The following is an 18,966-nucleotide window of genomic DNA, read 5'->3' on the forward strand; positions in this document are numbered from 1 at the left end:
ATTCTTTAGAATGGAAATACAAAACTATTTAATTTAATATGAATTTTTATAGTTTATCAGTTAAAATCAAAATGATAAAATACAAATGATGAAAGCTGCAATCCAAAAAATAATCTTAGAAAAATAAAGTTAAAATCACTTATGAAGAATGCAGAATATTGTCATGAAATCATTTTTGTTATTCCAATTATCAAAATTTTTGAAATTTGCAACCCTAAGTGCAATTATTTTGTTGAAATATTTATTACTCAATTAATTCATAGGATGGCATCGCTATAATTTATTACACTAAATGCATTGTAAATTTCAATAAAATAAGCAATTGATTGAAAAAGAATTTCCTTCCCCATTAGAGCCAAATTAAGCCTATAAAATTTTTGATTTTCTTTATTCTCCAAATCCATAATCCACAACATAGGGAGGCTGGTAATCTTGCTGATTAGCCCAGTAGAAGGAGTCTGCATAAAGATCCAACCTTTGGGTCATCTAAACAATAAAAATATGATCTTTACTTAGCTATGAAAAACTAATTGTTGCAGTCCAAAAATCCAATTAGTTAAATTAAATTAAAACTCCATTAAATCCTATGAGAATCTCATTAGTTCAATTAATGAAGAGATCACAATCACTATTCCCATCAACACATACAAACATGTACACAGCATGTCCAATTCACCAATATATATGGGGGAAATGATAATTCAGAACGAAGCAAAACCCTGATGATATGAAGGCTGCACTGCCATATGTTGAGAAAAATGTACATCACACACAGAGAGAGAGAGAGAGAGAGAGAGAGAGAGCGCGCACTACCTGTAGAGATCAAGAACAAAAACAGGATTTCTTTGTCAAAGTAACAAATACAAAATGTAATGAATGTTTTGTTGCTAGTGTTACTAATGATCTATTTAATATATAATAAGGGTAAGGCTAGATGCACGCTGGCAACTAAACTGTTGCCATGATAATCAAGTTGCTGATGGTGGATGAGCATGCACACCCATACACTGGAACACAACATTTGCTAATATTTGTGATTTTATTTCCAGTTAAATAATAGACATCGCAGAGACAGCATGTTTCTTTGCTTTATTCCTTAAAATAAGGGCAGTATGAAGCTAAAATGCAATATCACACACATCCAATAATTCTTAGGTACATCCAATCACCACTGACAGACTACAGAGAAGTTTACAAATGAAAGAAATATATAATAAAAAATATACATGGGATGGAAATATATTATAAATTATACAATAAAAAATTAAAATAAATAAACACTATATTGTTGAAAGAAGAGAAGAGATTTGTACACAATTAATTACTTTAATCTTTTCAGAATATATCACAGGCCAAATTACTATACTTACTCTTCTGGCCTCTGCCATCTAGAGAATAAATAGAAATTTACTTATTTTGCTTATGTGAACTTAATCTGAATACTTTAAAACAGTGAAGAATTATCGTGGATTTAAGATTCATATATAAAATTATAAATACCATTTTAAATAACAAACTGCATCCTTTTCATTTCTTATGAAATTCCTCACATTTTAAGATACATACAAATTATTTCATTCTAATTTTTCAAACCAACAATGGATATAAGTCACATCTACTGATGTTTAAGTTTACTGGATATTAATAATCTGGATCCATTTTTGCCATGCAGAGATCTTTTTAAAATCTTTTTTTAATACTGTTTCAAAATTATTTGATATTAGTGTGATGTTTTATGTAATGTACTTGACTATTTTGCACATGTATTCCCAGATGCACATAAGCTTGTAGTGGTGAGTTCTTGGAACACATGTGGGCTTACAACAGTGAATTTCCAAGGCATACACAGTTATAGCAATAAAAAGTGGCAATTTGTGGGTTCCAGTTGTATTGCTGCAGGCAGCCACTGTGGTTTTTTTTCTTTGGAATTTTTGTATCCTGTTGTTGCAGGAACTATAGTTTTTCTAGATGATATCTTAAAATTGCAATCTGCTTTATCAGTAATTACTGATAAAGTAATTCTTGGTCAGAGTTATTCTCCAATCATTTTATCTCTGTTGATCACATCTGGTGAGTATGGGCTTGGAACACACAGGGTCCTGAGCTGAATATCATCATTCTTTTCTCTCTCTCTCTCTCTCTCTCTCTCTCTCTCTCTCTCTCTCTCAGGGTACCTTGGAAATATTTTTTTTTTAGTTGGTGCAGCATAAACCTGAAACAAGAAGAAGAAATGAATCACTTATAAGTTTATCAAGTGGAAATCTGCTGTACACCAATGGAAACAGTGAAAGGAGTGAAGGTGGAGTTGGGTTTCTGGTCCATAAAGATTTTAAAAACAACATTTTGGAATTCAAAAGTACATCACCAAGGGTGTCAAGACTAATACTCAAGATTTCTAAGAGGTACAAGCTAAAGATTATAATGATTTATGCACTAACATCGAGCCATGATGATAAAGAGGTTGAAGAAATGTACACCGAAATTGAGTCTTCTAGATGAGCAGAAAACCCACTACACTATTATTATGGGGGACTTTCTGTTCACCCTTTTTTCAAGAAAAGGGTGAACAGAAAGTGGACATGGAAGAGTCCAAATGGATTAACTACTAATGAAATCGACTTCATCCTCACTAACAGAAGATATATTGTGAATGATGTTACCGTCCTGAATAAGGTAAATGTTGGAAGTGATCACAGAATGGTAAGATGTACACTTGATATAGATGTAGGAAAGGAAAAAAACTGACTCGAGTAAATAATACAAAGGTCTTTGAGATAACAGAAGAAGAGAAAAAGCAGTATGTACTGGAACTATGTACTGGTCGCAGAAAGGAGTCAATGTGAACGGAGAGTACCTAAACCATTTACAATTTGCAGCCGACATTGTGGTCATAAGCCACGTTCCCAAAGAATTAAGAGGAAAATCTTAATCAGTTATGCACAGTTAGTAAGGATTTTGGACTAAAGATGAATATGGCTAAAACAAAAGTAATGATGAACAAGTATGCCACAGAAAGGGAAATAATGATTGAAGGAGCAGTAATTGAAAAGGTGGAGTCATATACTTATCTGGGACAAGTTATTAGCTGTAATAATGAAAAATGGCTGGAAATCAAGAGAAGAATAAATTTTGGATGGATAGCATTCAGGAAATATAGTTACATACTGAAGAGCAATATCCCACTTTGTCTGAAACGTAAAATAACGAACCAATGTATACTGCCCACCATGACTTATGGAAGTGAAACTTGGGCACTAACCAAAAGAATGCAAGAAAAGCTGAGAACTACACAGCGAAGAATGGAACGAATTATATTGGGAATCAGACTGTTAGATAAGAAGAGAAACACATGGATTAGGCAGCAAACTCAAGTAAAGGACATTCTTATCAAACTAAAGAACTAAAATGGTCTTGGGCAGGACACATAGCTCGAAGACATGATGACAGATGGACTAAGAAAATAACAGAATGGTATCCAAGAGGAGATAGAAGAAAACCTGGAAGACAAAGACGGAGATGGATAGATGAAATTCACGAGTTTGTGGGTAGTAAATGGATGGCCAGTGCTCAAAACAGAAGGAACTGGAAAGTTGCTGGAGAGGCCTTCATCCTGCAGTGGATTGAAAATGGCTGATGATGATGAAGCCTCAGGCTTTCTTGCACTATGTGGCTAGTAATAATAATAAATTATCTGAAATTTTCTGTAAGCTTTTTCAGCAACAGGTCAATTAGCAAATATCCCCTCCCCAGATACTCAATACTTGGTCTTTCAAGGTCTAAAGTCTTTTCTTTGTTGATACTTTTATGGGTCTACTGATGGAGTTCCACGTTGTTATTCTTGCATAAACCACAGACATAATGTATTGTCTACTCTCTATAATTTTATTTATTTCAAGTGTTGTGAGGACTAAACAACCCTTGTGAAACAAACTGAGCGTAAACTTCATTTAGATTTTTTGTGATTTTTTTACAATCTTTTTACCTCCTTGCAATTTTTTTAGAGACTCACCTTTATCGAGTCTTTCTTTCTTTCTTTCCAGTATATCCAACTTAGTTTTTGTAGAAACAGCAAATCAGGGCCTTCATAGGCCCTAGTTTCTCCATGTTTGGTGTTCATTGCTCTAAATATTTTTCATTCCAAAACCTCACTACATTGTATCAAATGTATTAAAACTGCCTTCCATTAAATCTAAATTTCTGTTTTTAAAGACATTCAAGCACTTATATAAATTTTTTTGAAGTTAATCATTTTTAAACATTACTGATTTTTAAACACAGATTTATGGGATAAATTCTTTCTTCAGCTTTTTCTGTTAGCAAAGTTATTTAACAAATTTCTAATAAAAAAGCTGAATAAATAATTTGTCTTACGCGTCTCTGTTTAAAAATTAGTTTGTGGAATTGGAATAAAATTGTTGAATTATATTTTTCAACTCTTTTTTTTCTCAACCATATTTTATTAATTTACATAATACTTAATTAAATTACGTACTGTAATTACAATAACAAATAACAAGCTGGTGCAAACATGGTTTGGAACAAACACATAACTGACCTCATACAACTCAACAGGTGGGCACGGTGTACTACACTAGCCTCAAGCATACTTAACTAGTGTGCTGTGAACACTGGTCTACATTCTTTAGGTCCTAAGCTCCATGTAAAATATATTTTGTTAAATAGCTAAGTTTTACATTAATTGGAGATCCCCTTGTCAACAAGGAATTACTGAAATTATCATATATAGTATTTCAGTATTACAGTACCTTTTACTTTTAGCCAGATTTATTTTCAGCACATTCTGTAGAAAAAATAAAGAAAAAATGGAAGCAGTAGTTTTAAATTCCACTGATCAATTATTTTCAGTAGATATTACCTTCCTGTACAGAACACTGATGTTTTTGCAACCAAATATATATTATGCTGATATATGTGCATGGGCACCTATTTGTTACAACACACTAGGTTATTTCTTCAATAAATTATGGAACTGATAGACATTCTATTTTCTTCTAAATCTTTTCATTTCAAGGCAGTATCTATAGACAGCTGTTCAGACTTCAATGGAATTCATTGTACTTTTTCGAGTGGTTACTCAACCATATCTGTGCAGATATGGTTGAGTGCTTAGTCAGATATGAAGTTCTCTGAGCAGTGCAGACAGGCTGCCAGAGCAGGTCATGGAGTTTTGTCAATGATATATAGGAATTTTGCTAGCAGAGACAAGGAGGTGATTATCCCTTTGTATAAGACAGTGGTCAGACCACTCTTTGAGTACTGCATACAGGTCTGGAGGCCTTGTTTTAGGAAGGATGTAGAGTTGCTAGAACAAGTAAGAGAAGGGCAACAAGATTGGTGAGAGGAACAAAGGAAGTGCGCTCATGAAGAAAGGCTTAAGTTCTGCAAGTTGCAGCATCTGGAGACTAGGCACCCAGGAGGTGATCTGATCGAGGTGTATAAGGCCTTGAATGGTTTGAGCAGGCTCAATGCTGACAGGGTACTTCTGCTTGCTCAGATTAAGAACCTGAGGGGGGCATAGATTCAAACTGAGGAAAGACAGTTGTTGAATAGATGTGTGGAAGTTTTCCTTAGCCAGTGGGTAATTGATTTCTGGAACAACTTCCATCTGTTGTTGTAAGTTGATAGCTTAAATAAATTGAAGGCTGAACTAGACAAACATTTGGAGTGACCAGATGGGTGAAATGGGAAGGGTTTTTTTTTTTTTTTTTTGGCCAATGCTGTAGCACTTTTTTTCCTTGCATCATATGTTCAACTAATGTTAATGCTAATGCTAATTTCCGTCGTGACCCATGTTTAAAATTTGGCTCAGGGATATTAGTATTTTTCACACCTTTACAAAAATTAATATGAAATTTACAAAATTTCATACCACCTTAGAAAAAAAAGCACAAATATGTTAGTCACAAAATGTGGCGCATTCAATAACTTGTTCATCTTGAAATTTGATTTACATAGGCTCGTCCAGAATATAATTTCCTGTCAAGTCTAGTAGAAGAAAATCTCGATGAATTCTAAGAATGTAAAGTATTCAAACTGGCAATCCATTTGATTACTGAAAACTATCACCACCTGCCTGATTTTAGCAGTACTGTTATTATTTATCAGCAATCTTCTATCTTCTACCCTTAAATTATAGATATCTAAGTCATTAACTATTCAGATTCAGCTTAATGCCATTAATATTAGATGATCATGTCATGTATAACTTTCTGCAATGGAAAGGCAGTGATCTGAAACTATTTAGATATGAGATCTTCATGAAAAGTTTATTTAATCTTATTTACAGCTATCATAATTAGGTGACTTTCTTCTCATAATACACATCTGTGAATTTTGAAACCCTAGCTAACTGTCCATAAGAGAAGATGACTAGTTTGGTCTGAAGTGGTAGATGACTCATCAATCGGTGCAATACCACCACCACTTTGCTTATTGGAGGCTTGAAGTGGTGAAACCCATGTTTAGTCTCTATAGCAAAGTTTTCAACCCATGCATGGTACTAAGTACTATAGGTTTTGATACCGTTCGTGTTTGGGGATTTCATAAAAAAAAAAAAAAGGTTTACAAAAATCATTTTTTATGTTAATTCAGCATAAATGCTCTGTGAAGTTATGCATTTCTTAGGGTGGATACAGTATGTAGATGAACACATTTACTAATAGCACAGTACATGCTTTATGCTTTCTTACATACACATGCACTTTTTAAATTAAATTTTACTTACCTTACTTTAAAGAGGGTGTTGTAATCAAAATGAATATGGAAAGAAAATAAAGGTACATTGCAAGTGACAATTATTAGTGGAGTACCCAGAGTTTAGTACTGGGTCCATTATTGTTTTTGTTATTTATCAATGATAGTGATGAAAGTATATCAGGCTTAATGTCTAAGTTTTCAATTCATGCAAAGGTTGGCAGGGTGAATAATTACAGTCATCAGGGTGAGCTTACTGCAACAAATGTACGAAAATTGGATCGATGGCTGAGAAATGGAGGGTTGAAGTTTAACACTGACCAATGCAAGGTACTGCACATGGGCAGCAGTAACCTCATGATAACATTCAACTGTGTGGTACTACACTCAGGGTAGTGGAGAATAAAAAAGACTTGGGAGTAATTGTGCAATCAGACATGAAATTCTCTGAGCAGTACAGATATGCTGCCAAGATAGCTCATGGGCTTGGCTTTTGTCAATGATATACAGGTGACCCCCGCTTCACGCTGATAATTTGTTCCAGAAAAACAGAGCGCTAAGTGAATCTGCACTAACCGAGCTCCGCATTCCCATAAAGTAACATATGTATTTGTAAGTTACGGTCGGTGCCATAGGATATTTCCTAATCAATAATAAACGGTAGTGAAAAGATGCACAAATGTCGGTCAAAATATTTAATATCAAATATTTGTACATATAAAATATTGTGCATTACATACGTATATAATTATGTGGTAACTACTTACGTATCAAAATTAAACTTAAAATTCCAATTAAAATCATGAATTTAATTAATCTAAATTAATTTTAATTGATTTAATTTAATTGATGAATTTAATCATGAAAAATGTGTCAATTTTGGGTTGAACTTTGGCCCTCTTCTAAATAAACTAAAAGGGGTATTAATTTTAAATCTCCCCACACCATTACCACCCAACAATAAAGTCACCCGAACCTGCACTGCTTTGAAACCTGGCATGTTTTTTTTTTATTCTTTCAATATGAAACTTCTTTTAGGCATTCGTTTCCGCAAAAGTCCTGCTTTATCTATGTTATAAACTTGTTGAGAAGTATAACACACAATACCCCTCTTCAATAATTTTAACAAGTTTTTTTTTAAAGTTTTGGCTCCTTGATCTGCACTTGCGGCTTCTTAGATTTTAAATCTATTTAACCAGCCGTTACCAGTTTTAAATGGTTCCAAAATTTTTTTTTTCTTTAGGTGAGTTTTCTTCAGATCATCATATTGGCTAATCTCTCTCTCTCTCTCTCTTTTTTATATAATATTTAACTTAACTGAATTCTGCATTGGATATTATCTTCAATAAAATTAGTTAACGTCTTTCCATTTCAATCCTAATAACCGACCTAGCCCTAGTTGCTTGCAGTGGAACAGCTATCTTTACCGCTGCTAAAATTAATTCTTTATTTTTTTTATAATTGTTCTTACAGTTAAACTTGCAAGTCCTAAATTATGGCACACATCCGCTTGTCATTGACGGGAATCGAGTCACTTCAAAACGTCTAATTTAATTTTCAAATTCAGTCTTTTCGGCCATTATTAACTCTTTGAAAATGTAACTGCATTGGTTGCATTAATTACGATACAATGTTCAAGTAAACTGTCCGTTATGCACAATGTCTAATACTGTACTGAGTGATGACTAGACTTCGGATAAATGCATATAACGCAAATATTACAAGTAATATACTTGATCATTTTTTAAAATGTTGATCTCGGAATACATAACAAGTCACTGTACTGCAATTAAATTAGTGTGCGAGAAAATTTCACTGAGTGTGGGAAAATTTCTCAAGTCGGTGTGGGAAACATTTTAATGCTGTTTTGCTATTTATTTTCAAGCTATCGGCTGCATCAAATGAAATGATTTCGTTAAATATGCCAAAAATGCAATCAGTAAAAGAGTGTTATAGTGATCTGTAACAGCATTATAGTCAGATACGGGTTATAATATAAGAATTGATTTAATTTAATTGATGAATTTAATCATGAAAAATGTGTCGATTTTGGGTTGAACTTTGGCCCTCTTCTAAATAAACTAAAAGGGGTATTAATTTTAGCAAATCAGCGTAAAGTGAACCGCATAATAACGGGGGCCTGCTGTACTGAAATTGTCGTTTGTTATTTTATAGCTTAATTAGCTTATCTCCTTATAGGTCATTTTTGCTCTTTTTATCCAAACTATTTATATAGGGATAAGCAGGTGATTATCCCTTTGTATAAGGCCATGGTTTGGTTTGGCCATACCTTGATCTACATCCTTCCTAAATCTACATTTAGGAAGGATGTAGATATGCTGGAACGGGTGCAGAGAAAGGCAATGAGATTGGTGAAGGGAACAAAAGGGTGCTCTTATCTAAAAAGGCTTTGTTTCTGTAAATTGCAGTATTTCAAGACTAGGCACTTGCAGGGTAGATTTTATTGAGGTGCTTAAAGCCTTGAATGGATTGAGTAAGCTGAATGTTAATGATATTCTTCCACTTGCTTAAACTACACATATGAGGGAGCATAAATTCAAGTTGACGAAGATTGGTTTCAGGATAGATGTATGGAAGTTTGCCTTCAGCCAGCAAGTGGTTGATTTTTGGAAGAGGATTCCATCCGTTGTTATGGAAGTGTATGGGTTGAATAAATTCAAGGGAAAAATAGACAGATTCTTGGGGTTTTTTTTTTGGCTGATGCTATATAAGCTTGCTTTCTTGCATCGTTTGCCATTACTACTACTACTACATTCCCAATGGCAGTGGACTCTATGGGATGTTTCATTGTAAAATTTTGAAGTTTTGAAAAAATTAATACTTTGACATAAATGCTTTTCAACATTACTTTGTTCTTATTTTGCCTTGACTGTGCCAGACAGTTAAATTATTGTCAAAAATCAAATCAGAATTTTTTAAAAAAATTTTAAAAATCATGAAAAAAAAAATTCACCGTTACTTTTTATATGCAGTAATAATCTCTACATCAATTTATGTATCACCTGATTCAATTTCTTCAACTTATAGACCAGCAATCTAAAGAATTTATTCAATATTGGCTTTTGTAAGCAAAAATTGGACAATAAGGTTAACAGGTGCAAGTTTTTGAAACTATTTTCTGACTGCCATCTATTATAAACTTTATCTTCAATTACTTGAAACTGAAATAAAATATGGCAGCTCTTATTTTCATATTTTTAGACAGACTTTCTACATAAAGAAATAAATAAAGTGCTCTCCCATTAATCTTTGGATGTTAATGGCAGGGCACTTTATTTGAAGCAATCTTCAAAACATGCAACTGCCCTTTCATTAACATCCAGACACCCTTCCACTGATAATTGTCACATCCCTACCCAAGGATCATGCATCAGGCAAAACTATAAATATGTTCTTAGGCTGTCGAAGAGATGGTAGTACAATTCTGAATCAAGATACCTGCCATGATCAAAAGAGCTAACAGGACTGCCAGTGCAGAATGATAATAGAGTACCACACAAGCAATCGGTCTGTATGTGATATTTCAAAGGCACTGAAGGTCCTTTAGATCAACGACTTCATGTGATCTGCAAATGGAAGTAGACTGGTGCTGAAACCACCATGAAATGGTCCAGAAAATCTCCAAAGCTGAGGAATATGACAGGAGAGCCCTGCGTAGAAACATCAGCTCAGAATGCAGATCAATGTTGTCATGACACACACACACAGGCCCTCATTGAGATGACTTGGGCATGTGTCAACACCAGTAAAGTGCACTGCATGATATGAGTTACCACAGTTATGCAGCTGTCCAAAAGCCAGTAATTACACCACCTGATCCTAGATACCATCCAGTTTTATGCACGGCCAGCCATTCTCAGACTGTAGATCAATGAAAAGTTATGATTTGAAGTGATGAGTCATGGTATATGGTCTATCAGTCTGCAAGTCCTTCCTGGCAAATGCCCAGAGTAAGCTATCATATACTGCATCGTCCCAACAATCAAGTTGGGCAGAGGCAGCAATGATGGCCTGGTGCTATTTTTCATGGTTTGCCATAGGACCATTGGTTGTTTTGAACAAAACCATGAATGCTGAGGTCTATCTAGACATCCTGGACAATAACTCATTACCTGCATTTTGGCAGCACATTGGGGAAGGCCTATACCTGTATAGGCCTTCAAGACAATTATCCATGTCATACTGCTTGTGTTGTGATGGGCTGGTTTGAGGACATGAACACTAAAAAGTTGGACTGGCCAATCCAGAGCCCTGACCTCAATTCTAGAGAGAGAACGTCTGGGATAAACTAGGTTGAGTGTACATGAGAAGTGACTACCCAAAAAATAGAGCTGAACTGATCACCACTTTGAAGGCCAAATGGTGGAAAAAAAACTGGACAACATTTACTTTCAGCATTTATTAGTTTTTCTGTAAATAAAGGTTATTTATAGATATGTGTGCAAATATTAATGTTATAGTAGTGGGTACATATGTATATATGATTATATGCCACAGATCCTACTCATGGTAAACACATGTATGTGTGTGTGTACATATGAAAGGGTTAATTATTTAAATTGCTTTATGTATGTGTATGATTGTACATTTATAACACAATCACTTAATGGGATTTTACTCTGCTTTCATGAAACAAATCTAAAAAAGACTTTTTTTTTCTGAAATACAAGGATTTAAGAAACTATTCAGGAAATTTTTTTAAAAATATATTTCCGAATGAATGACCATTAACAGCTTCAACAATTAGTAACTGCATTTTTGGGCCACAGATGCATTTAAGCAGCACTGGTCTTCATTCCACTTCTCATAACTTTTTTCTACTAACTTCTCTAGGTTATAAATTTCTTTTACAACAGATGCATCTTTGTGCAATAAGAAGCCACTATAGGCACTGATCAACTGTTTCATCACCATTGAGAAGAACACACCCAAACATGTGTCCCATTCATACAAGCAATTTCACTGCCTCAAGAATGGAACAAGTCACATATTTTTATTGCCACAACAAAAAAATTTCCTGTGTCTGCAATCTCATATTTGCAAATATGTTCCACCAAAGGATCTAGACAGTTGCTCAACTAAAGTTGCCAATGCACACCAGATATGAAATCCAGTGAAAAGTGGCATGGTAAAGCACAAGCAAAATAAATATATATGCAGTGTTTAATTAAAAATGAAAATTATAAAGCAGAAACAGTGCAACAAAATATGTACTTACATTCCCTATATACACACACTGGAATGCTAGGGTCATGTCAACCTTCTAGATGACAAAGCCAGAAAGCAAAAAAAACTAGAGGTTCAAATTTTCACCCAGTTGATGGCATTTTACTAATTTGTTGGATAACTAGGCAGTCTTGATTTGCAAGAATAGGTTGAAGGCTGGTGATTGAAAATATTGATCAGTTGAACTGACCTTGTCTCTGTATTACTAGAGGTATATTAATTTGTAAAAAATATGTCCACAAACTTAATTCCTAAATGCTTAGGGAAATTAATATTCTGTGAAACATTTTCACAAACACTTTAATCTTTGATTTGATAATTACCTAGAGAAGACTAAAACACTGTGTGTGCTTTGCAATGTCTTGATCTACTAACTGGTAAATGACTTAATTCTGAACCAGAATTCATCTCCACCTTGATTGAAATGAGCAGCTATACCAACAACTACAAAAACAATCTTAGGCTGCATTCACACTAGCAGAAAAAATATAAACTAATAACACTGAAGACTTTTACACTTTTTTCTGTTCTTGTCCCCAAACACATGCATTGCCAAATGGATTCCTCCTCTAATGAGCCCACAGCTATCGAGAGGTTTCCATCTGAATTTTCAAAGTACAGTGAAACATCAATATAACAAATTTGTGCAGGTGAACAAAATATTCGTTATAACGAACTTTTGTTACAATGAAATGCAGTAGAAAAAGTCAGAACAATAAATTACATATTGCAAAACAAAATAATTGGCACCTCCATAGCCAGGTGGGTAGGAGCAGCAGTGCGTAGCACAAGCATCTTGATTAGACCAGTGTTCGAGCCCGTGACCACCAAATACGGAGGATGCGGAAAGGTCAGTGAATGACCACCGCATATCCCCAGAGCAATATGGCCTTAGTTGCTAATGCTCCTAACAACAACAACAACAACAAAATAATTAAAACAAAACTTACTTAATAAATGTAATTTTATATTAATTAATGAAAAATTACAAAAATTTTACAATTTGTTTTTTTTTTCATTTGTTATATTTAATGGAATAAAATTCTGCATTTTAAAATTTAAATGGGCCTCATGCACTCATTTCACTAAATATGCAAACCCCTGTGACGTCCAAAATTACTCAAATGAGAAGGTAGACAGATAAAAATCCATTGTTCTCAAACAGAAAATTAACTGCTCAATTAGTAAAACATTGCCAAGTGCTAAGGACAAAAGGTTGAAAAGTGGAAACCATACTATTTAAAAGGTTTTCTTATAAACAATACATTAAAGTGAATAAATTTTTTCATAGCAATAAGAATTTTTATTGGGCTAAATTGATAATTCGTTACAATGGTATTTGTTAAATGAACCATTTTTACATGAAGATATGTAGTAAATTGGCAGGGGATGGAAAATGATTTCATTACTCTGGCGTTTGTTATACTGATGTTTTACTGTATAAATTAAGATAATTCTTAGCTAGTTAAGTACTTCTGCATGTCATTCTCAGTGTTTTATAAACTGATGCAAAGGTGTTGAGTCCCTGGTTGATGCAAATGGCTACTAACATGTATAAATCTCTCTCTCTCTCTCTCTCTCTCTCTCTCTCTCTCTCTCTCTCTCTCTCTCTCTCTCTCTCACAAGTTGAAAGATTAGCAGTAACTTTAAGCAAAATATGTTATTATTGTAATTTGTATAATGTTATTAAAGTATAATTTGTTGAAACTGATTATTTAACAAAACTTTTAAAATTTGTGATTTTCTGCCTTCAATTATATGAAAATACCATTTTGTATTTAGGTATAAATTTGCCGGCTGTTATCTTTTTTTTAATTTATGATATATATATATAAATAATCGACATAGACCACATGTTTAATTTTTTTTAAAGAATTCTTTATTAGAAAAGGTGAAAATCATTATTGTATTTTACAATAAGTACAGAGTGAGTCGTTGGAATGTGCATAACTGCAGGATATAATTTCATTGGTTGATCCAGTGAAAAATGTTATATTAACATTTCCCAGTGTGTGTGTGTGTGTGCGGGCATGCGTTCGTTCTGCAAACCTTCCAGTCATTGAGAAAAAATAAAATAAAATAATGGTTGCGAGAAAATATACAAATAATTGCATGGTCTTTTATTGTGCAACATTAATGAAAATGGCAAGCCATACTTTATAATTTGAAGCATGACTTGCTGTGCTGTGAAACCAGTTTCCCATTTTTGGTTTTCTTCAAAAACAAGGATAGAAATGGATGAATTCAATCTATTTCTATACTTGTTTCTGAACCAGATTTAAAATGATAAAACTGTTTTCTCTTGCCTGTAATATAAAGTTGCTATGTGATGTTAAAACAAACTCATTGTTCACATTAGGTCTCTTCTCAGTTCTCTTTATATCTTTTATTTAAAATATATAAATGAAACATGGAACAAATATTACAAGGTCTGCTCAATAAAGAATGATTATAGCTTTTTATGAACAACCATACTGCTTGCTATTTCTAGCTGGGGGTGTGGAATTTAAGACTAAACCAAGATGTAAACTGCAGCCATTATTAACCCACTGCAGGATGGAAGCCTCCTCAACAATTAATGTTGAGGGAAATGGACCATAATCTGCCACGCTGGTCTAGTGTGAGTTGACAGATTGACTGTATTTAGCAGTCAGGGGCTTGAACCCCGGTCTACTCAAGGAGTGTGTGCTCTGACCACTCGGCTATGGTACTCACTTCTGTATCACATAGCAACTGTGCAGTTGACTCGTGCACACAGTGTAACCCTGGTGGTCGGTCAAATTTATGCCTGTTCAGTTCTGCCTACGTAACAATTGACACGACATGTGCAGAACAGCACGCTGCTCTCAAATTGTTTTCATCTCAAGGAAACATCAGCTGAAGCATGCAAAATGTTAAAAGAGGCTTATGGTGAATCTATGCTTCCATATAGCACAGCTAGCTCAGAGGTATTAGCATTAGTAGAGGCATATGATGCAAGAAAGCAAGCTTATTCAGCATCAGCCAAAAAAAAAAAAAAAAAAAAACTCCCATTTCATCCCTCCGTTCGTTCAAAATACCTGTCCAGCTGAGTCTTAAATTTATTTAGGCTATCAACTTCCACAACAAGGGATGGAAGTCTGTTCCACCAACCAACTACCCACTGGCTAAAGGCAAATTTCCACACATCTACCCTACATCTGTCTTTCCTCAATTTGAATTTATGCCCTCTCAGGTGATTATTCTGAGCAAGAGGAAGAATCCCATCGGCATTCAGCATGCTCAAACCATTCAAGGCTTTATACACCTCTATCAGATCACCTCGCCGGTGCCTAGTCTCCAGACACTGTAATTTGCAAAACTTAAGCCTTTCTTCGTAAGAGCAACCCGTTGTTCCATTCACTAATCTTGTTGCCCTTCTCTGTACTCGTTCCAGCAGCTCTACATCCTTCTTGAAATGAGGCCTCCAGACCTGTATACAGTACTCAAGGTGTGGCCTGACCATTGCCTTATACAAGGGAATAATCACCTCCTTATTCCTGCTAGAGAAATTCCTGTATATCATTGACAAGACACCATGAGCTACTCTTGCAGCACATCTGCACTGCTCAGAAAACTTCATGTCTGCCTGCACAGTTACCCCTAGAATGAAAGGTAGAATTTCATTCTCTACCACTATCGGTGTAGTACCTCAGAGTGATATGTTGCTCTGGGGTTACTGTTTCCCATATGTAGTAGTTAACATTTGTCAATGTTAAACTTCATTTTCCACCTCTCAGCCCATCTGCTCAACCTTTCCAGATCCTGTTGCAGCAGCATACTGTCAGTAGTGTCCTTTACAACCCTGCCAACCTTTGTGTCGTCTGCAAACTTGGCCATTAAGCTTGATATACCATCATCAATATCATTTATAAATACAGAAAACAACAATGGACCCAACACTGAACCCTGAGGGACTCCACTAATAACATTAGTCCACGATGAGCAGTGTCCATTGATTACCACTCTCTGTCTTCTCTCACTCAACTATCCCTTTATCCATAGCAGCAATTTGCCTCCAATGCCACACTGCTCCAATTTGTGCAGCAGTCTTCCATGTGCAACAGTATCAAAAGCCTTTCTAAGATCCAAATATATAATATCAAAGTTATTCTCTGCATCCAGTTCTTTTGTGACTGCATCATAGTATCCAATCAAATTGGTCAGGCAAGACTTTCCCTTAACAAAACCATGCTGTGTCCGAGCTATAACTGAAGTCTTGTCTAGATGATCCTGCAGTGCTTCTTTAACCAGTGCCTCCATTAATTTTCCTGGAACAGAAGTTAAACTCACAGGTCTATAATTACTTGTGTTTGATCCTCCTTTGTGAATTGGGGTCACATTTGCACATCTCCAGTCTATGGGTACCTCCCATGAGTCCAAAGAAGCTCTCATAATTATGGCTAAGGGCTTGTTTACTTCCTTTGCTGCCTCCTTTAATATAACCGGACAGATCCCATCCACCCCAGGTGCCTTTTTTATGTTTATCCTCAACAATTTCTCCTCCACTTTCCTCTCAGTTATTACAAAATCATCTAGCTCACTGCCAGAGTTTACTTCACCTCTGGCATTCCCCTTCCTGAATAACTCCTTATGTGTGAATGTAGATGCAAAATACTCGTTTAGTTTGTTAGCCACCTGAGCAGAATGTTATCATATGAATACTTCATCCAGACTTGTTGAGACAGCCCTGATTTCCTCAACTCTATTGTCACTGGAGATGAGTGTTGGGTCAGTACAATCCAGAGACGAAACATTAGAGCATGCAGTGGACTCAAAATCGTCACCAAGTCCCAAACAAAGTTTTGTTTCCAGTAGTCAAGGCTCAAGATAATGCTGTTCACGTTTTTCAATAAATGGTGTGATTCACAAGGAATTTGTACCTGAAGGGGAGAGAGTCAATGCTGCATTCTATGTACAGGTATTTCAGACTATTGAAGCATATATTCTGAAGTCTTGTGAAGCATATATTCTGAGTGAGGCAGAAATTTCAAGAGTAAGACAGCTGATTCTTATTCACGACCATGCCCTTGCCCATTTCGCACTTGTTATGAAGACATTTCTGAAAACATGGTGGTTGATCTGTACAATGCTATATTTTCAGAAATGTTGATCTGTACATGGCATTGTACAGATCAACTATTCACCCTACTCTTCTGATCTAGCACCAGCAGACTTTTTTTTCCTTTCCCAAGGTGAAAACTGCCTTCAAAAGAAATATTTCAGGATGTTGAGGACATAAAGAAAAACATAATCACTGAACTGAACATCTCTTTGGATGCCTTTGCTGACTTCTTTTCAGAAATTTTTAAATAGTTTAATAAGTGTAATTCCATCAGGTAGTGATTATACTTTGAATAAAAATAAAACGATTTTTAAGCTCCTTCACTTTATATGCATCCCATGCATTTTTCTTCTCTGCCACAAGCCTCATTAATTCATCTGACATCCATTTAGGCCTAAGACAGCTGATTCTAAACCTTGAACAGTATTTCTTCATATGAAAAGCCTAGTAGCCTCCAAGATTATGCCCCTGAAGGCTTCCCATTTAGAATTCACTGTTGGTAACATCATCAGTTGATCCCACTGTACAGAATTTAAAAACTGTGTGAGAACCCTGTAGTCACCTTTACAAAAGCAAAAGCCCTCCCCTTTAGCATTGATGGTAGTTACATTTTTAAGTAAATCCCACATCAGTGCACTATGATCACTGTCATCCAGTGGTTCTTTTATCTGCAAATTCTTAATGCATGAATAATCACTGCTGATAATCAGATCAACAGTAGTACTCTCTCTGGTTGCCTCTCAGATGCGTGGTTGGTGCATTATAGCCTAGGTTGATGTTGCGCCAGTAAACCCAAAACAAAAAACCCTCTCAAACATGTTGCTGTAGAAAACAGTCATCCAATAATCTACAAAATCCTTGCTAGCGTGTGAGTGACCAATCCACAAGTTCCAGTCAATATCTGGAAAGTTAAAATTCCCCATAAGACATTTTGATTTACTGGCCCACTCTATTTCTCTGCACAATTGCTCATTATACTCATCAGATTCATTACGCCTAATACACCCACTCTCATTTTCCCTTTCCCAGTGCTTATGTCACACCACACTGACTCAACATTGCATTGTTCACCAATGTCAGTTGGATGCACTTCCTTATATTTTATGCATTTCTTAACTAACAGCATAGTTGCCACCCATTTGGAAAAGTAAATGGCTTTTGCCATAATTAGTGATTTTATAATAAATTCATAAAAAAACCAGAATTTTTTAATTTTTTATATGAAAGCTGAACTTCTAGATCTATTTTCTGTGATATTAGTCTGTGTACAGCCCCCCTCATTTCCATGGCATTAGCACAGAAGTTGATTTATTTGTTCTCATGCTTAATTGATATCCCTGATGAAATCATATCCTACTCTTTAAGAACTTGGGAAAATAATTTTAAAACTCAAAAACATTTTGTCTAAAAATTGCTATAGATTAAGTATACCTCTTTATAAATAGAATGACAAAGAGACTGGCTGAAGGACATTGAATTTGTCGTGCATGAGTAAGAAGTAATCACAGTCCAGCAAAAGCAAATGGCATAAGTGTTGAATATTCTTGAATATATAGGAAATGTCAAAAACTTCACTTCAAAAGGGACTTGGAAAGCATTTTGAACTTTGATTTTATGTGGTAAATCCTCTCTAATTCAAATTGCATTGTTTTTTAGGCTTGTTAATTTGTTTTCATGCTTAATTGATATCCCTGATGAAATCAGGGATGCATAATGAACCTGTTGTGAATAAATTTTGCTTGTTTTTCTGAACTCAGTTTCAATATTTAGATTTAATTATATTCTATGCTACTCTCTTACCCGGATTTTTCACTGATTCAGGCTACCCCTTTCCCTTATTAGTCCAAGTTATGGGCTAGGCTTTATTGTATATGAGTAATAGTTATATCATTCTCTTTAGTCTGTATTAAAGATTGTAAACT

At 34.9% G+C, this 18,966-nt stretch overlaps 1 protein-coding gene across 1 annotated transcript in view; it reads right to left on the reverse strand.

Moving 5' to 3' along the window:
* Positions 1–350: 350 nt before the first annotated feature.
* Positions 351–18,966, reverse strand: part of pyd3 (beta-ureidopropionase pyd3) — a 247,598-nt gene continuing 228,982 nt past the window's right edge. The window contains exon 12 of the mRNA XM_090373642.1: positions 351–486. Coding sequence (XP_090229768.1) covers positions 388–486 — 99 coding nt within the window. The 3' untranslated portion in view covers positions 351–387. The remainder of the gene's footprint in view (positions 487–18,966) is intronic.

Source organism: Mastigoproctus giganteus, chromosome 5, assembly GCF_048544385.1.
Source record: "Mastigoproctus giganteus isolate SK-2022 chromosome 5, ASM4854438v1, whole genome shotgun sequence".
Classification (NCBI taxonomy): domain Eukaryota; kingdom Metazoa; phylum Arthropoda; class Arachnida; order Uropygi; family Thelyphonidae; genus Mastigoproctus; species Mastigoproctus giganteus.